General features: G+C 35.7%; 1 protein-coding gene across 3 annotated transcripts in view; it reads left to right on the forward strand.

Annotated features, from left to right (window-relative positions):
• The window catches only part of BRINP3 (BMP/retinoic acid inducible neural specific 3), a 402,427-nt gene that overhangs the window by 265,740 nt on the left and 119,618 nt on the right, over positions 1-17,069 (forward strand). For all 3 annotated transcript variants that reach the window (XM_040453613.1, XM_040453615.1, XM_040453614.1), the window contains exon 6: positions 7,646-7,882. In XM_040453613.1, the coding sequence (XP_040309547.1) occupies positions 7,646-7,882 (237 nt within the window). The remainder of the gene's footprint in view (positions 1-7,645; positions 7,883-17,069) is intronic.

Below are 17,069 nucleotides of genomic sequence, written 5' to 3' on the forward strand. Positions count from 1 at the left end.
TTCTTCTTCCTCCTCCTCCTCTTCCTCCTCCTCCCCCTCCTTCTTCTTCTTCTTCTTCTTCTTCTTCTTCTTCTTCTTCAAGCCATATATGCAGCACTAGGCTGTTAAAATTCTTACAAAATGAAAAAAAAAAAAAAAAAAAAAAAAAAAGAAAATGTTAAAATTCACTTTACTTCTTAAATTAGGTAATCTGTGGCAATTGAAAATTTATCATGATATTTTACTTCTATACAGTAATCTTTATCTCAATATGTAGCTGTGTTTTCATAGGTTTGTCTGGGTTTGACTTTTTCCTTATAGATTCTAGTAAAAGTTGTAGCCCTATCAATGCACAGAGTAGCATGAACTGTTGACATTTTAAGTATAACATAATATCTAAGCGTTTCGGCTCAGGTCATGATCTCACATTTTCGTGAATTCAAGCCCCATGGCTTGGGACTCTCTCTCTCCCTCTTTCTGCCCCCTCCCCCATCTGCACTGTCTCTACCTCTCTCAAAATCAATAAATGCACTTTAAAAATAAGTAAATAACTAAACAAACAAACATAGCCTAATATGGTACATAGAGCTGAGTTTGTCCTCTGATAGACACTTATTTGAGAATATATTAACAAAATATTTATATTTGCATTACTTCCATCATAGAGATAGATTATGTGATAATGGTAATAATTTGCCTTTTGTTTTCTATTGCTATATTTTGTAAGAAAACTCAATAGAGGATTTTTAAATAACTTGTAACATATATATACTGTCCTCAAATGGGTCATTGGTGTGTGTACTTATTTATTATTTATAATGACAAGAAAGGTTATGAATACACATGTTTAAACATGTACTAGTTGAAGAAGTTCAGAAAGGCCTTGTTTGTGGTGACATATTATCTAAATTAAGTTGACTGATCAACATGATCAATTTTCAGTCACTCTTCTCTAGTCTACCTTTTCTCTCGTCTACTTTTTTCTTTGACTACATAAGTTAGAGCTGCATTTACATTATTCAGTTTTACATAAGAATGCTCTAAAGTTCCAGAAAATTCAGACATTTTCCCTCAACATTTCAATTTTCAAAAATGTAATAGCTTTGGGTTATTTAAACTTACCCTAAATAATAAATGAATCTCATCTCTTTTCAATTGTATACAAATGAAAAAGGAAGTACTTAAAAATTTAAACTTTAAATGCCATCCAATTTCTCATTATCAATTTTGGATATAAAGTTATTGAAATATTTTTTTCTTACTTAAACAAATGTACTCTACTGATATCACATGTAATTCTCTACTGCTTACTCTTTTCTAATGTATGGATTAACTTGTCATCAGAGCATTAAGTTTAATAGAAAAGGATTTGGAATATTTATATGACATATGTTTATTGATTTATTATTAAAATTTATTTATTAACATGAGTTATTATTTTTTTTATTTGTGAGTCACTGTGCTTAGTTTTTAGAGTATTATATTATAAAAGCAAAGCTTCAATCTCTTATCTGTCTTGAAAAACAATTCGCACACGAATAAGTGAAGCAGTAATTCCTTTTTGAATAATTATTGTTTCAACCTTTTACCATTTCTGTGAGTAATGCAGAAACCTGTGTCTCTATTTTTGACCTTTTCTATTTTCCAGGCCTCTATTTTCAATTGTCTGCCACAACTTTATGTGTACCCTTGTGGTGCCAAGACCTTTCCAAAGATAATTTCAGGAAATTAATATCAAAATCCTCAACTCCCCATGTGTTCTTTCTCAGACTTCATCTTTATTGAGAGTCTGAGTATTTATGTTGATTTACTTGTTCAACCTCACCATTAATAGCAGCGCTTTTCCACTTAAAAAAACAACAACAACAACAACAAAGCATTAGTTGATTCTGGATCAACATTCCCAGGATACATTCCTTTGATATGTATAAAAGATTTTAGGTCACTATATTTGACAAATGGAAACACTGGTGTCTCGAAGTAGAATTTCATCAGAGCAAGGAAAGCATCAATAAGAATTATTCAAGGTAAAAGCATCAGGCAACAAATTCAGAACAAAACTACATGACCTCACTATATTAGAATGAACATTCTGAAATGAGATGTCAAAGAGATGCACACAGAACATTAATTTTGACCTAAAAAAAGTGAAATCAAATGTTTTCTGGCAGTGAGGAAGCTAGGTTTACCTGCTTGTTTGTCCTCGAGATCTGGCTTCACCGGTTAGCTTACACACAGACACTTCAAAACTAGAAAAAGCCATACCTGCAACTCCAAATTATTGATGATGATACATGTAATATATGACAAAGAGTAACTCATAAGAAAGTGTTAATAAATATACTAACATTAATATATTCATAGTAATATATTAATAACATTCCAATGTTTCCAACGCCTGGTTAATTTAACATATCACACAAAGTACTTCTGAGTGAAAGGGTAAAAGAGTAATGAAAAGTCATTTATTAAGTCTTGGTAATAACTTTTTGGTAAAATTCCCAGAAACTGAGATGTGAATGATTCGTATGATTGAGTAACAAATACTTTTCCAGATCAGTTGGTTCTTAATGTTTTATTTCAACAAAATTGACAGAGGACTGGTTTATTATCAAATAGGAGATTTATTGGCAGGTCACTATAATTGTTTTGTTTTGTTTTGTTTTTGTTTTTGTTTTGCTTACAGTAAAAATTTAATGATATTGCCTCATAAAACTGTTTTATTTCCTATTTTCTTTATTTATTGATGTATTGGAACAAATTTTCTTTTTTCTTTTTTTAAATATTCTTAAGAGTTTATTAGAAACTAGTTTCACAGGCCATAAGGAAATAGAAGGACTATGTACAGCATTACAGGAAACAGGCAGGGAGCTGAGGAGGGCAAGAACAGTCTAGGGCCTTGGTGGGCGCATTCCTGGGGGAGGAGACCACCAAAGGGAAACCAGACAACTTCATGAGACTGAGAACAAAGGCATAACAAACAAACAGGCCTGTGGTAACTTGGCCCTGGGCAGTCGGGCCCATGCCTTTGTGGACTACATCCATATCTCTGTGGCCACAGGTCAAAGAAAGCATCTCATCCCCCTGGAAGGCTGTTGCATCCTGAAAGGGGCATGCTCGTTGGACTTCCTCATCAATGAGGATCCTCACTGTGGGACCCATGGGAATCCTCATGCCAGGTGGTGGGTCCATCATGCCTGGAGGGGGTTCCTCTCAGCCCTTAGGTGGGGAAGGACACCACAGCCAGGTGGATACTGGGTTGGGACCCCGGCAAAACTGGCTATAGCAGCAACTGCAGCAACCTAAATGCCTCTTCCTCGGGGGGGTCATCACCTGTTGGGCTGGCCCACCAACCCCTCAGCTGGGCACAGAAAGTCCTGCAGGAGTGTGGGGCATTGGAACACCACCTAGGATTCCTCTGTCATCAGCTCTGCTAATCCCTGGGCCTCTGGCAGCTCCAGCAGGTGTCACTCAGATAATGTCAGTATCTTTGGGAAGAGGTCCCTCTCCTGGCATTGAGACCAGTTTCTCCTCCCCAAGCAGTGCCAGATGAAGGATTTCCTTCTTTCTCTTTCTGTTTTGAATTCTTTGGCATGATCTTCCTGAACTCATTACAGTCACAGAGGATCAGATTCACACGCTTGTTTAAAGCCTTGAAGGTGCCAATGAAGATACGGGAGTCTTGAGGGGTGCACCTTATCCTGTAGTCGAGGTACTGCAGCATCGTGCTGCTCTTGTCCACAGTCATGGTGGCCGTTCTGATGGCTCCCATTCCCACCAGATTCGCATTGGCAGGGGCTTGGATGCCAGCCCACTTCCCTGGAATAGATTTCTTAGAGCTTAACATATATAAGGATGAAAAGCAGGAAAATGATTTTTATTAACATATATTTCTAGCCAAAAAACCCATAAACTAATGAACACTAAAACCCTATCAAGTCATTAAAATCCTGTGTTTTCAATAAGATGGTAACATTTGTTTTTAAAGATTATTTATCAATACATGTACTAAATTTAAATCTACTGAGTTGTGTGTTACCAGTAATTATAATGATTACATCGAGAGTTAACATTCTTTAGCTTGAAGATTTTCATTATTAGAAAAGTACATATTGAGGTGCAGGTGGCTCACTCGGTTAAGCATCTGACTCTTGGTTTTGGCTGAGGTCATGATCTCAGGGTTTGTGAGTCTGAGCTGGCGCTGGGCTCTGTGCTAACAGAACAGAGCCTGCTTGGGATTCTCTCTCTCCCTTTCTCTCTTTCTCTCTCTCTCTCTCTCTCTCTCTCTCTCTCTCTCTGTCCCGCGTCTGCTTGTGTGTTCTCTCTTTCACTGTCAAAATAAATAAATAAACTTAAAAAGTTAAACAAAAGAAAAGCATGTATTGTATAATTTATGCCATAAAATTTTATGTTATCTCTACTTGTCAGTAAAATATATACACATCATCAATTATTTATTTTCATAGCAGTGATATGTGACTGAGGTCAGGAAAGATGCTTATTAGTGAATATATATTAGAACAAAAATATGTAGGGATCGTGAAATGAATTAACAAACACATATGCACATACACACACCTCACTCATAAATTCTTTCTAGTAGATGTTATTAGATCCCAAATTGCCAGGACAAGAGTCCATTGTTACATAAGGAAATACAATGTAATATTTTTATTTTAAAATAGAATTATTTGTTTGTTTGTTTAATGCTTTTGTGTTTATTTTGAGATAGCACAAGCTGGGGGAGGGACAGACAGAACAGAGAGAATCCCAAGCAGGCTCTGTACTCTCACTATGGAGCCCATTGAGGGGTTTGATCTCATGAACCAGAAGATCATGTACCTGGTCAAGTTGGAGGCTTAACAGACTGAGCCACACAGGTGCCCCAAGAGAGAAATATTTATAATGCAACAAATTGCTACTCTTGGTTTATTTAATATGTGATGAAAATTTTTGATGGCAACTTGATAATGTCCAAGGAATTTCTTAGTTTTTCACGCTATTTTGGGTGAACAGCATTGAAGAGCACTAGTCAGCTGGTCATTTTCACTTTGCTGCTTGTCTTGCCAGAAAGTATATTTTGCCTTGCCTGAACATATATTTGCACATTACAGCTTTCTTAGTGTCTCATCAATTTTGAAAAATTTTTAATATATTTATTCGTCAAATATTGCTTTTTTCCTTCTTATTCTGGGGTTCCACTAAATATATTTTTAGACCTTTTAGTCATGACCTATATATCTTTTATGCTGTCTTCTATATTTTAAATTCTTTTGCCTTTTTTTTTACTACTTTGTATTCAATATTTTTATGACATTCCAGTTTGCTTATTATCTGTTTAACTATTTCTAGCCTGCTATTAGTTCATCACTTATTTCTTAACTTCAGTTTGCAGAATTTCCATTAGATTATCATTTATAATTTCCAGTGCCCTGTTTCATATGCTCCCTTTAACAGAACATTCTGGGCTCAGAACTCAGCTTCCTTAAGCAATGGCTCAGTGCCAAGTAGACCTTCTGTAATTAGTATTTTGGTGTTTTTACTCTATTTTTCCTGTACATTAAAAAAAAAAATCCCCAGGAGAGCCTTAAAAAACTCAAAAAGGTTTTGAGTGATTTGTCTCTAGACTTCTTCCCCATCCCCCAAAAAACTTTTTACAGAATGTCAGTTTTCTTCTTGCAGGGATAGATAAGTAGATAGATAGATAAAGAGATAAACATAATTGTAAAACCCAATTTTGTAGTAAATGTCAATTAGGTATTGGCCAGATTTTTTTTTTCTTTTTCTTTTTATGTACTGATCACTTTGAATATTTACCTTTTTTATTAAATTTTCCTATGTAACAAGATGGCTGAAATTGAAACTATTTTCTTGAAATATCATAATAAATACTAAACAAGTAAAGAACGCTAAATATTAATCATATAGACTTATCTTCATTTTTGAATGTTTTCCTCAGAGATATCAATTCACTAAACTTGCATGTAGACAAGTAATGAATCATATCATAGAGCTGTCTTAATACATGGCAAGGACATGAACTGTGTAACAATGGAAATCAGTCCATCTGCTTCCTTGTAGTCTCAATGATCACTCCTGAATAACAGAGTTGGACAAGTTATGCATTGTTAATAACAAGAGATAAGCATTATCATCAACATTCTGTAACTCCTTTACCATTGCCACAACCCATTGTCTTGTGATATCTATGTAAATGTGGGCTAATAGTCTGAAAGTAAAAGAAAATATTGAAAACTACTTGAAATCATGTGGTGGAAAATAAATGCATCTCTTTTTAAAGATATAGGAAGGTAGGCTCTACCTACATTATGTAAAAATAACTAAATATTGTAAACAATTAGGTTAAGGAGACAAAGGAAGAGAAATACCATATAATTTTATTCATATGTGGAATTTAAAAAAACAAAAAAAAAAATGAGCAGAGAGAGAAAGAGAGAGACAAACCAAGAAATAGATTCTTTCTTAGTTATAGAAAACGAAATGATGGTTACCGGAGGTGGGGGAGATGGGTTAAATAGGTGATGGGCTCCAGGAGTGCACTTGTTGACGTGAGCGCTGAGTGATGTATGGAAGTGTTGAATCACTATACTGTACACCTGAAACTAATATAACACTGTATGCTAACTAACTGGAATTAAAATGAACATTTTAGGGACACCTGGGTGGCTCAGTCTGGTCTGACAGGTCAGACAGAGCCTGGAACCTGTTTTGGATTCTGTGTCTCCATCTCTCTCTGCCCCTCCCCCACTCTCTCTCTGTCTCTCACTGTCTCAAAAATAAATAAAATATAAAGAAAAAAATTAAAAATGAAAAAATAAAATGAAAACTTTAAAAACATTTTTTTACATAAATGAAGAAACAAAGAGCCAATTCCATTTTTAAAAAATCAGGTAATCTGAGGGATTAAACACTTCTATCATTTCTGAGATTCTTGGACAGTGCACAGAATCACACATGTTGAAAAGAATTACAAATATTTGCAATTTTGAAGGCTTAGATCATTTTCTTTCTTTTTTCTTTCTTTTTTTTCTCTTTCTTTTTTTGGCTTAGATAATTTTCTAATGATTGTTTAAAAAATTTTTTTAATGTTTTTATTTATTTTTGAGACAGAGAGAGACAGAGCACAAGCAGGGGATGGGGCAGAGAGAGAGGGAGACACAGAATCCGAAGCAGGTCCAGGCTCCAAGCTGTCAGCACAGAGCCCGACGTGGGGCTCGAACTCACAAAGTGTGAGATCATGACCTGAGCTGAAGTCGGTCGCTTAACCAACTGAGCCACCCAGGCGCCCCTCTTTTTAATTGTTTTTAAATGTTTGTTTATTTTTTGAGAGAGAGGGAGACAGAGCACAAGGGGGGGAGGGGCAGAGAGCGAGGGAGACACAGAATTAGAAGCAGCCTCCAGGCTCTGAGCCATCAGCACAGAGCCTGATGCGGGGCTCAAACTCACAGACGGTGAGATCATGACCTGAGCCAAAGTCGGACGCTCAACCGACTGAGCCACCCAAGCGCCCCTCTAATGATTGCTTTAAATTCCTGACTTCTATATTAAATTGTTGGCCTTTTTTGAAGATTTTAAATATGTGTTATACCTTTTTTCTTTGTCAAAAAACAAAAAAACAACTTATTTGCATGTTATGCTCTTTAAGGGCTGCAAGTCCTCCTTCCAGACTATCTTCAGGAGCGTTTTGTACAAGCAGCTTTGAGCTACATCGCTTGCAATTCAGAGGGAGAGTTCATCTGCAAGGACAATGATTGCTGGTGTCAATGTGGTCCCAAATTTCCAGAATGCAACTGCCCCTCCATGGACATTCAAGCCATGGAAGAGAATCTTCTTCGAATAACTGAAACCTGGAAAGCCTACAACGGTGACTTTGAGGAATCAGGTAAGATAAGTTTTAATGCAACACTTAAACTTGGTCAGAAATAAAAAACAAAAAATACTATACTGAAATGGCTACTTTCTTTTTGGAAGAAACTATTACATAATTGGAAAGCCTTTTATTTAATTTCTGTTATTATTGCTTCAAATAGACATCTATATCACTTTTATTACCAATGATTCTGTATTTTACTGAAAACATATCGTGCTTTGTGTATTACTATGTATCATGGGCACTAGAACCTAACCTGCTCTTGAACTCATGTATTAGTCATTTAAGAAAGAAAGCTTTTGCCTTTCTCAATATAAGAATTTATCATCTGATTTCCCTGATATATCTCTAGCCTTTTCTAATAGCGCATGGGTTTCATTTGTGAGGCAAAAACGCAGAGAGCATTTGTTTGTCCTATACCTTGTTTACATTACCATGAATTTCATGAATGTGCACCTTCACTGAACTCTTTATTTTTTAATCAAATTTAAATCAATTTTGATTTATGTTTGTGGGTTTTTGTTTTTGTTATATCTGGATTTTTATGAGTGTGTATGTGTGCTTTCAATATTGTTTCTTATCGATTACATAGCCTGTAATAGCTTTCATTTCATAAAGCACTGAATTTTAATAAAAGATTAAGGATGTCTCAACATAAAATTGAAAATGTTGATAAAAGCATATATAATAATACAAGATAAAAGAATAATTAAAATCCTTAGATTATGGTGAGCATAATTGTATAGTAATTACTCAAAAGTGTTGGGCATGTCTAACTTTCAAATGGGCAAAAGAGGTTTTAACTTCCAAGAGGCCAGACTTATAGGACTGAGTGTTAGAATTCTTCTGGTGATTGGATTAGCCAAACATACTTAAAAAGTGACAACAAAATTCAACATCCATTCATGATAAAAGAACTTAACAAATTAGGCATGGAAGGGACATATCTCAACAAAATAAAGACCATCTAGGACAAGTCCACAGCTAACATCAGATAAGAAACAATACAATTGATGGTTGCAACAAAACATCATCTTTTTGTGGAATAGAACCACCAAATTATAAAATAAAAGGGTAGGCAAATAAATGTAGGAAGGATTGATGAATTTAGAAATTCTTGAGGTATATTTTGATCAAAATAGTGCTTAATAAGTAACAATTTTCAATTATAAATATTTTCAAATATAAATATTTCTATTTATATAAACAGGAAGAACTGTTTAGAATCAAAGATCCTTATCCCCTTGAAATTGTTGGAAAATCTTATGAATCTCTCTTTCTATAGTTTATATATTTTTTCTTTTTTTAAGTTTTAATTTAAAATCCACTAAGTTAACATACAGTGTAATATTAATTTCAAGTGTACAGTATAGTGATTCAACACTTTCATACAATAATGGGTGCTCATCCCAAGCGCACGCCTTAAGACCCATCACCTGTTTAATTCATCCCCCACCTACCTCCCCTCTGGTAACCATCAGTTTGCTCTTTATAGCTAAGACTCTGTTTCTTGGTTTGCCTTCCTCTCTCTCTTTTTTTTCCCCCATTTGTTTGTTTTGTTTCTTAAACTCCATATATGAGTGAACTCATATGTTATTTGTCTTTCTCTGACTGACTTATTTCCATCTGCAGCCACGTCATTGCAAATGGCAAGATTTCATTTTTTATGACTGAGTATAACGTCTTCTTTATCCATTCACCAGTCAATGGGCACATGGACCGTTTACATAATTTGGCCTTTGTAGATAACGCTGCTATAAACATTCAGGTGCATGTATCCCTTTGAATGAGTATTTTTCTATTCTTTGGGTAAATACATAGTAGTGCAATTTGCTGGCTCACAGGGTAGTTCTGTTGTTAACTTTTTGAGAAGTCTTCATATTGTTTTTCAAAGTGGCTGCACCAGTTTACATTCCCACCAACAGTGCAAAAGACATCCAAATGAACAAGGAAGAAGGAAAACTTTCAGTATTTGCAGATGATATGATACTCTCTATAAAAAGTCCAAAAGATTACACACACACACACACACACACACACACACACACACACACACACCTGCTAGAACTGATAAAAAAATTTAGTAAGATCACAGGACACAAAACCAATGTACATAAATCTGTTGCATTTCTATACACCAATGATGAAGCAACAGAGAGAGAAATTACAGAATCAATCCTATTTATAATTGCACCAAAACCAATAAGCTATCTAGGTATAAACCTAATGAATTTCTAATCTCAAATTTTTCTTTCTTTTTTTTTTTTTAATTTTTTTTCAACATTTTTATTTATTTTTGGGACAGACAGAGACAGAGCATGAACAGGGGAGGGGCAGAGAGAGAGGGAGACACAGAATCGGAAACAGGCTCCAGGCTCCGAGCCATCAGCCCCGAGCTTGACGCGGGGCTCGAACTCACGGATCGCGAGATCATGACCTGGCTGAAGTCGGACGCTTAACCGACTGCGCCACCCAGGTGCCCCTCAAATTTTTCTTTCTAATTTTCCCGGTAGAATACTCAGATACCATGCCTGAGACATTTGTAATGTCTTATTCATGCATACCATCTGATGTTTAAAAATAATTATGGAATACAGCACTTTTAGATAAATTATAATATACGGTAGTCTCCCTGGGTTTAAATTAAAAAACAACAAGAACAACTTCCATTTCATAGTACAGTGTGTGATAGGTTAGATCAGGGAATCCTCTGGGCCTCTCTATATTTGTGGAATTCACACAGGAATGCTACACTTTTTTATTTTGCCTTGGAAATTTATTGAAATAGAGGGCACCTGGGTGGCTCAGTTAGTTAAGCATCTGACTTCAGCTCAGGTCATGATCTCACAGTTTATGAATTCAAGCCCCACATTGAGCTCTGTGCTGACAGCTCAGAGCCTGGAGCCTGCTTCAGATTCTGTGTGTGTCTCTCTCTCTCTCTGCCCCTCCCCGCTCGCATCTGTCTCTGTCTTTCTTTTTTTTTTTTTTTTTTTTTAATTTTTTTTTTCCAACGTTTATTTATTTTTGGGACAGAGAGAGACAGAGCATGAACGGGGGAGGGGCAGAGAGAGAGGGAGACACAGAATCGGAAACAGGCTCCAGGCTCTGAGCCATCAGCCCAGAGCCTGACGCAGGGCTCGAACTCACGGACCGCGAGATCGTGACCTGGCTGAAGTCGGACGCTCAACCGACTGCGCCACCCAGGCGCCCCTGTCTCTGTCTTTCAAAAATAAATAAACATTAAATTTTTTTAAAGCAAAGTTTATTAAAATACAAATCATCAAAAGAGCATTTGGATTTTGTTTCCAGGTAGAATGTAGCATATTGAAGTAAGGCAGCACTTCCATTGATAGTGCTAAGAAGGTAAATAATTTTTTTAAATTATATGTTTACGCATGTAATAGGTCACAAAAGCAACAAAACTAACTGAAATAAAATTTCTGACCGGAGGTATAAGCTGGTGATTCACATTTTTCTTTCCCTCCTTTCTTTCTCCCCTCCTCCCTCCTCCTTCCGTCTCTCCCTCCCTTCCTCCCTCCCTCCCTCCCTCTCTGCTTCTTTCCTTCCTTTCTTTTATTCACTAATTTACTTAGTTCTGTGAACATTTGACAGTTCTTGATTTAGAGTAGACTCTGAGGACTGTGCATTTAGCCACTCAAAGAGTGGCTGAAGGAAGAAAGATAAACCTGCAAAACTTTCAGTGGTTGTGGACATCGGAGTGACAAAATTCTAGATCTGATGGACCTAAAGAAGTTCAGTTTTAATACAAGGTATTTGCTGAATTTTAGACAGTGTTAGATGCTATAAAATGATTCAAAAGTCTCTGAAAGTGGAAAGAAGTTTATCACAGACTTTCAAGAGCTTAAGACAAAAACTCTCAAAAAGGAGGAGCTTGAAAATAAAACTGGCAAGGATGGAAAACCCCTACAGAAAATGATGAATTGACACAGTTTCTATAGCTGCTTTTCCCTGGGGCACATTTATCAGTTCCAGTCAGAGCTAGAAGCTGAGAACCTAGGATTAGCTCTTGGAAAATGCTGCTCTTCCAGAACACTGAAACCACAAGAATATTTTGCATTTAGTGTAGATCAAAGAGAGAATATTGGAGACTTAAAGGCTTTTAATTTCATGGCCAGTCTCCTCTTTAAAAATGTTTGTCTTATTTTGAATCTACCTGTGGCAGATGACTAAAGAGATAAACTAAAATCTCTCAGTGATAAAATGGAATCTTTGCAGTGTTACAGACCTGAAGAAGCAAATGCTCAAAAGGTGGATAATTGAAAGTTTGAAAGAACCACACGTTAACAACAGGGGAGACCCAGAAGTAGATTGAGTCTTATACAATTATAGCCCAGCACTAATGCAGTTTAAATCTTGATCTTAAGGAGTTGACCCTGAAAAAATTAAACCCCATAGCATCTGTTAAATATGGAGAGGGTGACCTCTTGAGGTTGAAAGATTTTCTAAAGAGTCTGCAGTTCTTTTGATATATGATGGACATAAAACCCTAATTTACAACATATGTGAGCACACAAGACCTTGTAGATAATGTCAAAGAGAAAAGAAACCAGACAATAGATGTCAGATGACTCCAATATTGAAATTAGTAGAAAAGATTTTGGATAATTGTTATTAAAATGTTCAAAAAAGTAAAGGAAAGAAATGATAGTGTAGATGAAGATGTTGAAAACACTCACCAAGATTTGGAATCTCCAGAGGTGGACTAAAGGATATTCTAAAACATAAAAGTACAGTAACTGAAATCAATAGCTCAGTCTTTTTAATAAGAGTTTTAATAAGAGTTTTGGCACAATGGATGGCAAGGTTAGTGAATGTGAAGACAGATGAATAGAACAGACAAAATGGAAGCAGTGAGGAAAGCAATCACAAAATATTGGAGACATGCATAAAAGGTCTAACATATTTTTTAATCTGAGGCATAGGAGGAGTAGATGGTAAAATGGCATAAACGATATGCAGAGACATAATGGATACAATTTGTTTTTAACTAAGAATCCATACAAGTCAACCTATAGATAAAAAAGCACAGCAAACACAAACACAAAGAAAGATAAATAAAAAGAAAATCACAGATAGACACATCATAGAGAAACTGTTGGGGAGAAAAGGGCAGAAAATAGTTTTCAATATAATTACAGAAAAAAAAAGACATTACTCTCAGTGGAGTAATAATAGGTCTGACTCATCAAAAAACAAAAGATTTTGACATCTTTAAAAATAAAAAAAATAACTATTGATTTATAATTATTTACCAGTCCACAGTTTTTCAAAACTGAGGCTGAAAATAAAGATGTGTTCAGACAAGAAATGCTGGGTAAAGACATAGAAATGCAAAGAGGAAGAGGAATAATAGAGTAAGCAAATATATGAGAGTGAATACAAGTGAATATCAACTGTACAAAATAATAATTATAATGTGATGTGGAAACAATATAGATGTATATAGAATTTTGATATATTACAATAGTATAATAATGAGTTATGAATGGAAAGAATTAATATTCTCAGTATTCCAAGGTGCTCCTATTGCTAAGGATGTGTTAAGTGATGTAATTTGTATTAGAGTGAAATAAATCAAAGACATATATTCATAATCTCTATGATAGTTCTAAAATAAGGAAAAATGCTTAAAATCTAGAAGAATGAAATCAGATAAAAATATTTTATTACCCCCACAAAAGACAATAAAGTAGAAAATAGAAGAATCATCTGTATCAAGTAGATAATCCAGTTATAAAGGGATAAGTTTAGATTGTCCTTTCAATAAATTGTAAATGGTCAGATATAATCCCACTATAATGGTTATTTATATTAAATATTATATTTTTCTTATCACATTAAATATTCTAAATAAAAGACCACAGGACTGGTTAAAATAACATAGCAATAATAATAACAATAATAGTAATAAAAGATTATTTGTTATTTACTAGTGACATGCTAAGGACATAGATAAATTGAGGTTAAAGGGTGGAAAAAAATATGTAATGTAAACCTAGCTAAAAGTGCTAATTTATAATACAAGATGTATTAATTGAAATAAAATATTTTATGCTAATAAGTCAATCCAACAGAAATATAATTATTAATTTATATGAACTACAAAATGAAAATTGTACCCCGTCAGTTAACTAGTCAAGTTAGACTTTATTTAAGACTATTGTAATTGGGGCACCTGGGTGGCTCAGTTAGTTAAGCATCAGGTCATGATCTTGCAGTTTGTGAATTTGAATTCTGTGTGGGGCTCTATGCTGACAGCTCAGAGCCTGGATGGAGCCTGCTTTGGAGTCTGTCTCCATCTCTATCTGCCTCTCTCTCTCTCTCTCTCAAATAAATAAACATTAAAAAAAATTGAGACTAAGGAGAGAGACTTACAGTAGGGAAGGGAAGTTGAACTCAAATCCTCTGAAACAAAATGAGGGAGGATTTTTAAAACATTGGGATTAGCTCATGGTAAAGTACAAGAAAACATGACCAGGAAAGCTGGTCAACATGATTAAGCTAGCTGTGTTTGCTAATTGTCCCTTATTTAAGTTTGTCTTCTACTTTCCCCCAGAGGCTGGAGAATAGAGGTACTGTCTCCTTTTCTTTGGATGATTACATTTCCAAGAGGTCACTCCCAGATCCTTGAGAAAGTCTTTATAGGATTTATATCTTAAAAAGGACACAGAAAAAATTTACCAATGCAAATTTTCATACAAAAAGGGAAATCAGGGGCCTGTAGTCAAGAAGAAACCTGCTCAAAATTTCATGAATGTTGTGAATAAAATCCCAAATATTGACAGTAAAATACAAAAAAAAAAAAAAAAAAAAAAGAAATTTAAAATTTCTGTAATTAAAAACAGCATTAAAAATGAGAAGGCAAGGGCACCTGGTTAGCTCAGTTGGTTAAGCATTTGACCCTTGGTTTTGGCTCAGTCATGATCTTGTGATTTGTGAGATTGAGCCCCAAATCAGTCTCTGAGTTCTTAGCATGGAACAAGTTTGGGATTCTCTTTCTCCGTCTCTCTCTCTGCCCCTCCCCTGGTTGTGCTCTATTTCTTTCCCTCCAAATAAAAAAATAAACTTAAAAAAATTAGAAGGCAATTTATACAGAAGGAGAACATATTTCCAAGACATTTGTCAAACAAGGAACTCCTATGGATAATATATACAGAAATCTTTCTAATCGTTTAAAAAAATCAATAAAGAAATGGTCAAAGTATTTCAACACCTTGAAAAAGAGGAACTCCAGATGGAAAATAATTACACAACAAAGTGTTCAATAGCATTAGTAATAAAAAAAAAAGGCAAGTAGAGTCATAAAGCCACTCATGATAGCACTACTTACCTACTAGAATGGCTAAAAGTAAAAAAAAGAAAGGAAGAAGGGGAAGAAAAAGAGAAAGAAGTGGGGGGAGGGGAAGAGACAGGGGAAAGGGACATTATTTTCAACACTCTGAAAGTAGAAAATATCAAAATGCCTATCAAGAGGAAAAGAGTAAGAAAATCACATTTATACAATGGAATTCTATGAAGCTAAGTGAATAAATGATCTACCCAGGATGATATAAATAAATCTAAGTATCAAATTGAGCAAAAGACCAAAAGCAAAAGTATATGTACTATGTGATCCCATTTATATGAAGTATAAAAATAAGCAAAGTTCATCTATCCTAGTCCAAGTGGGGGCTTCAGTTCCTTTGCTGAGGCAAGTGCTGATGTGACAGATGAGGGTCTGAGGTGCTTCTTTGGTGCTAAAAAGTCATTATCCCTCACTCCGGAGGCTGCTACAATGGCATGTCCCGTTTTTGAAAATTCTGAGTTCACACCTACGATATGTGCATCTTACTCTATTTATATCATAATTTATTTTTTTTTGTAGTATAATTTTTTTTTAATATATGAAGTTTATTGTCAAATTGGTTTCCATACAACACCCAGTGCTCATCCCAAAAGGTGCCCTCCTCAATACCCATCACCCACCCTCTCCTCCCTCCCACCCCCCATCAACCCTCAGTTTGCTCTCAGTTCTCAACAGTCTCTTATGCTTTGGCTCTCTCCCACTCTAACCTCTTTTTTTTTTTTTTCCTTCCCCTCCCCCATGGGTTCCTGTTAAGTTTCTCAGGATCCACATAAGAGTGAAACCATATGGTATCTGTCTTTCTCTGTATGGCTTATTTTACTTAGCATCACACTCTCCAGTTCCATCCACGTTGCTACAAAAGGCCATATTTCATTTTTTCTCATTGCCATGTAGTATTCCATTGTGTATATAAACCACAATTTCTTTATCCATTCATCAGTTGATGGACATTTAGGCTCTTTCCATAATTTGGCTATTGTTGAGAGTGATGCTATGAACATTGGGGTACAAGTGCCCCTATGCATCAGCACTCCTGTATCCCTTGGATAAATTCCTAGCAGTGCTATTGCTGGGTCATAGGGTAGGTCTATTTTTAATTTTCTGAGGAACCTCCACACTGCTTTCCAGAACGGCTGCACCAATTTGCATTCCCACCAACAGTGCAAGAGGGTTCCCGTTTCTCCACATCCTCTCCAGCATCTATAGTCTCCTGATTTGTTCATTTTGGCCACTCTGACTGGCGTGAGGTGATACCTGAGTGTGGTTTTGATTTGTGTTTCCCTGATAAGGAGCGACGCTGAACATCTTTCCATGTGTCTGTTGGCCATCCGGATGTCTTCTTTAGAGAAGTGTCTATTCATGTTTTCTGCCCATTTCTTCACTGGGTTATTTGTTTTTCGGGTGTGGAGTTTGGTGAGCTCTTTATAGATTTTGGATACTAGCCCTTTGTCTGATATGTCATCTGCAAATATCTTTTCCCATTCCGTTGGTTGCCTTTTAGTTTTGTTGGTTGTTTCCTTTGCTGTGCAGAAGCTTTTTATCTTCATAAGGTCCCAGTAATTCACTTTTGCTTTTAATTCCCTTGCCTTTGGGGATGTGTCGAGTAAGAGATTGCTACGGCTGAGGTCAGAGAGGTCTTTTCCTGCTTTCTCCTCTAGGGTTTGGATGGTTTCCTGTCTCACATTCAGGTCCTTTATCCATTTTGAGTTTATTTTTGTGAATGGTGTGAGAAAGTGGTCTAGTTTCAACCTTCTGCATGTTGCTGTCCAGTTCTCCCAGCACCATTTGTTAAAGAGACTGTCTTTTTTCCATTGGATGTTCTTTCCTGCTTTG

This window comes from Herpailurus yagouaroundi, unplaced genomic scaffold, assembly GCF_014898765.1.
Source record: "Herpailurus yagouaroundi ecotype Mexico unplaced genomic scaffold, PumYag 209, whole genome shotgun sequence".
Taxonomy (NCBI): domain Eukaryota; kingdom Metazoa; phylum Chordata; class Mammalia; order Carnivora; family Felidae; genus Herpailurus; species Herpailurus yagouaroundi.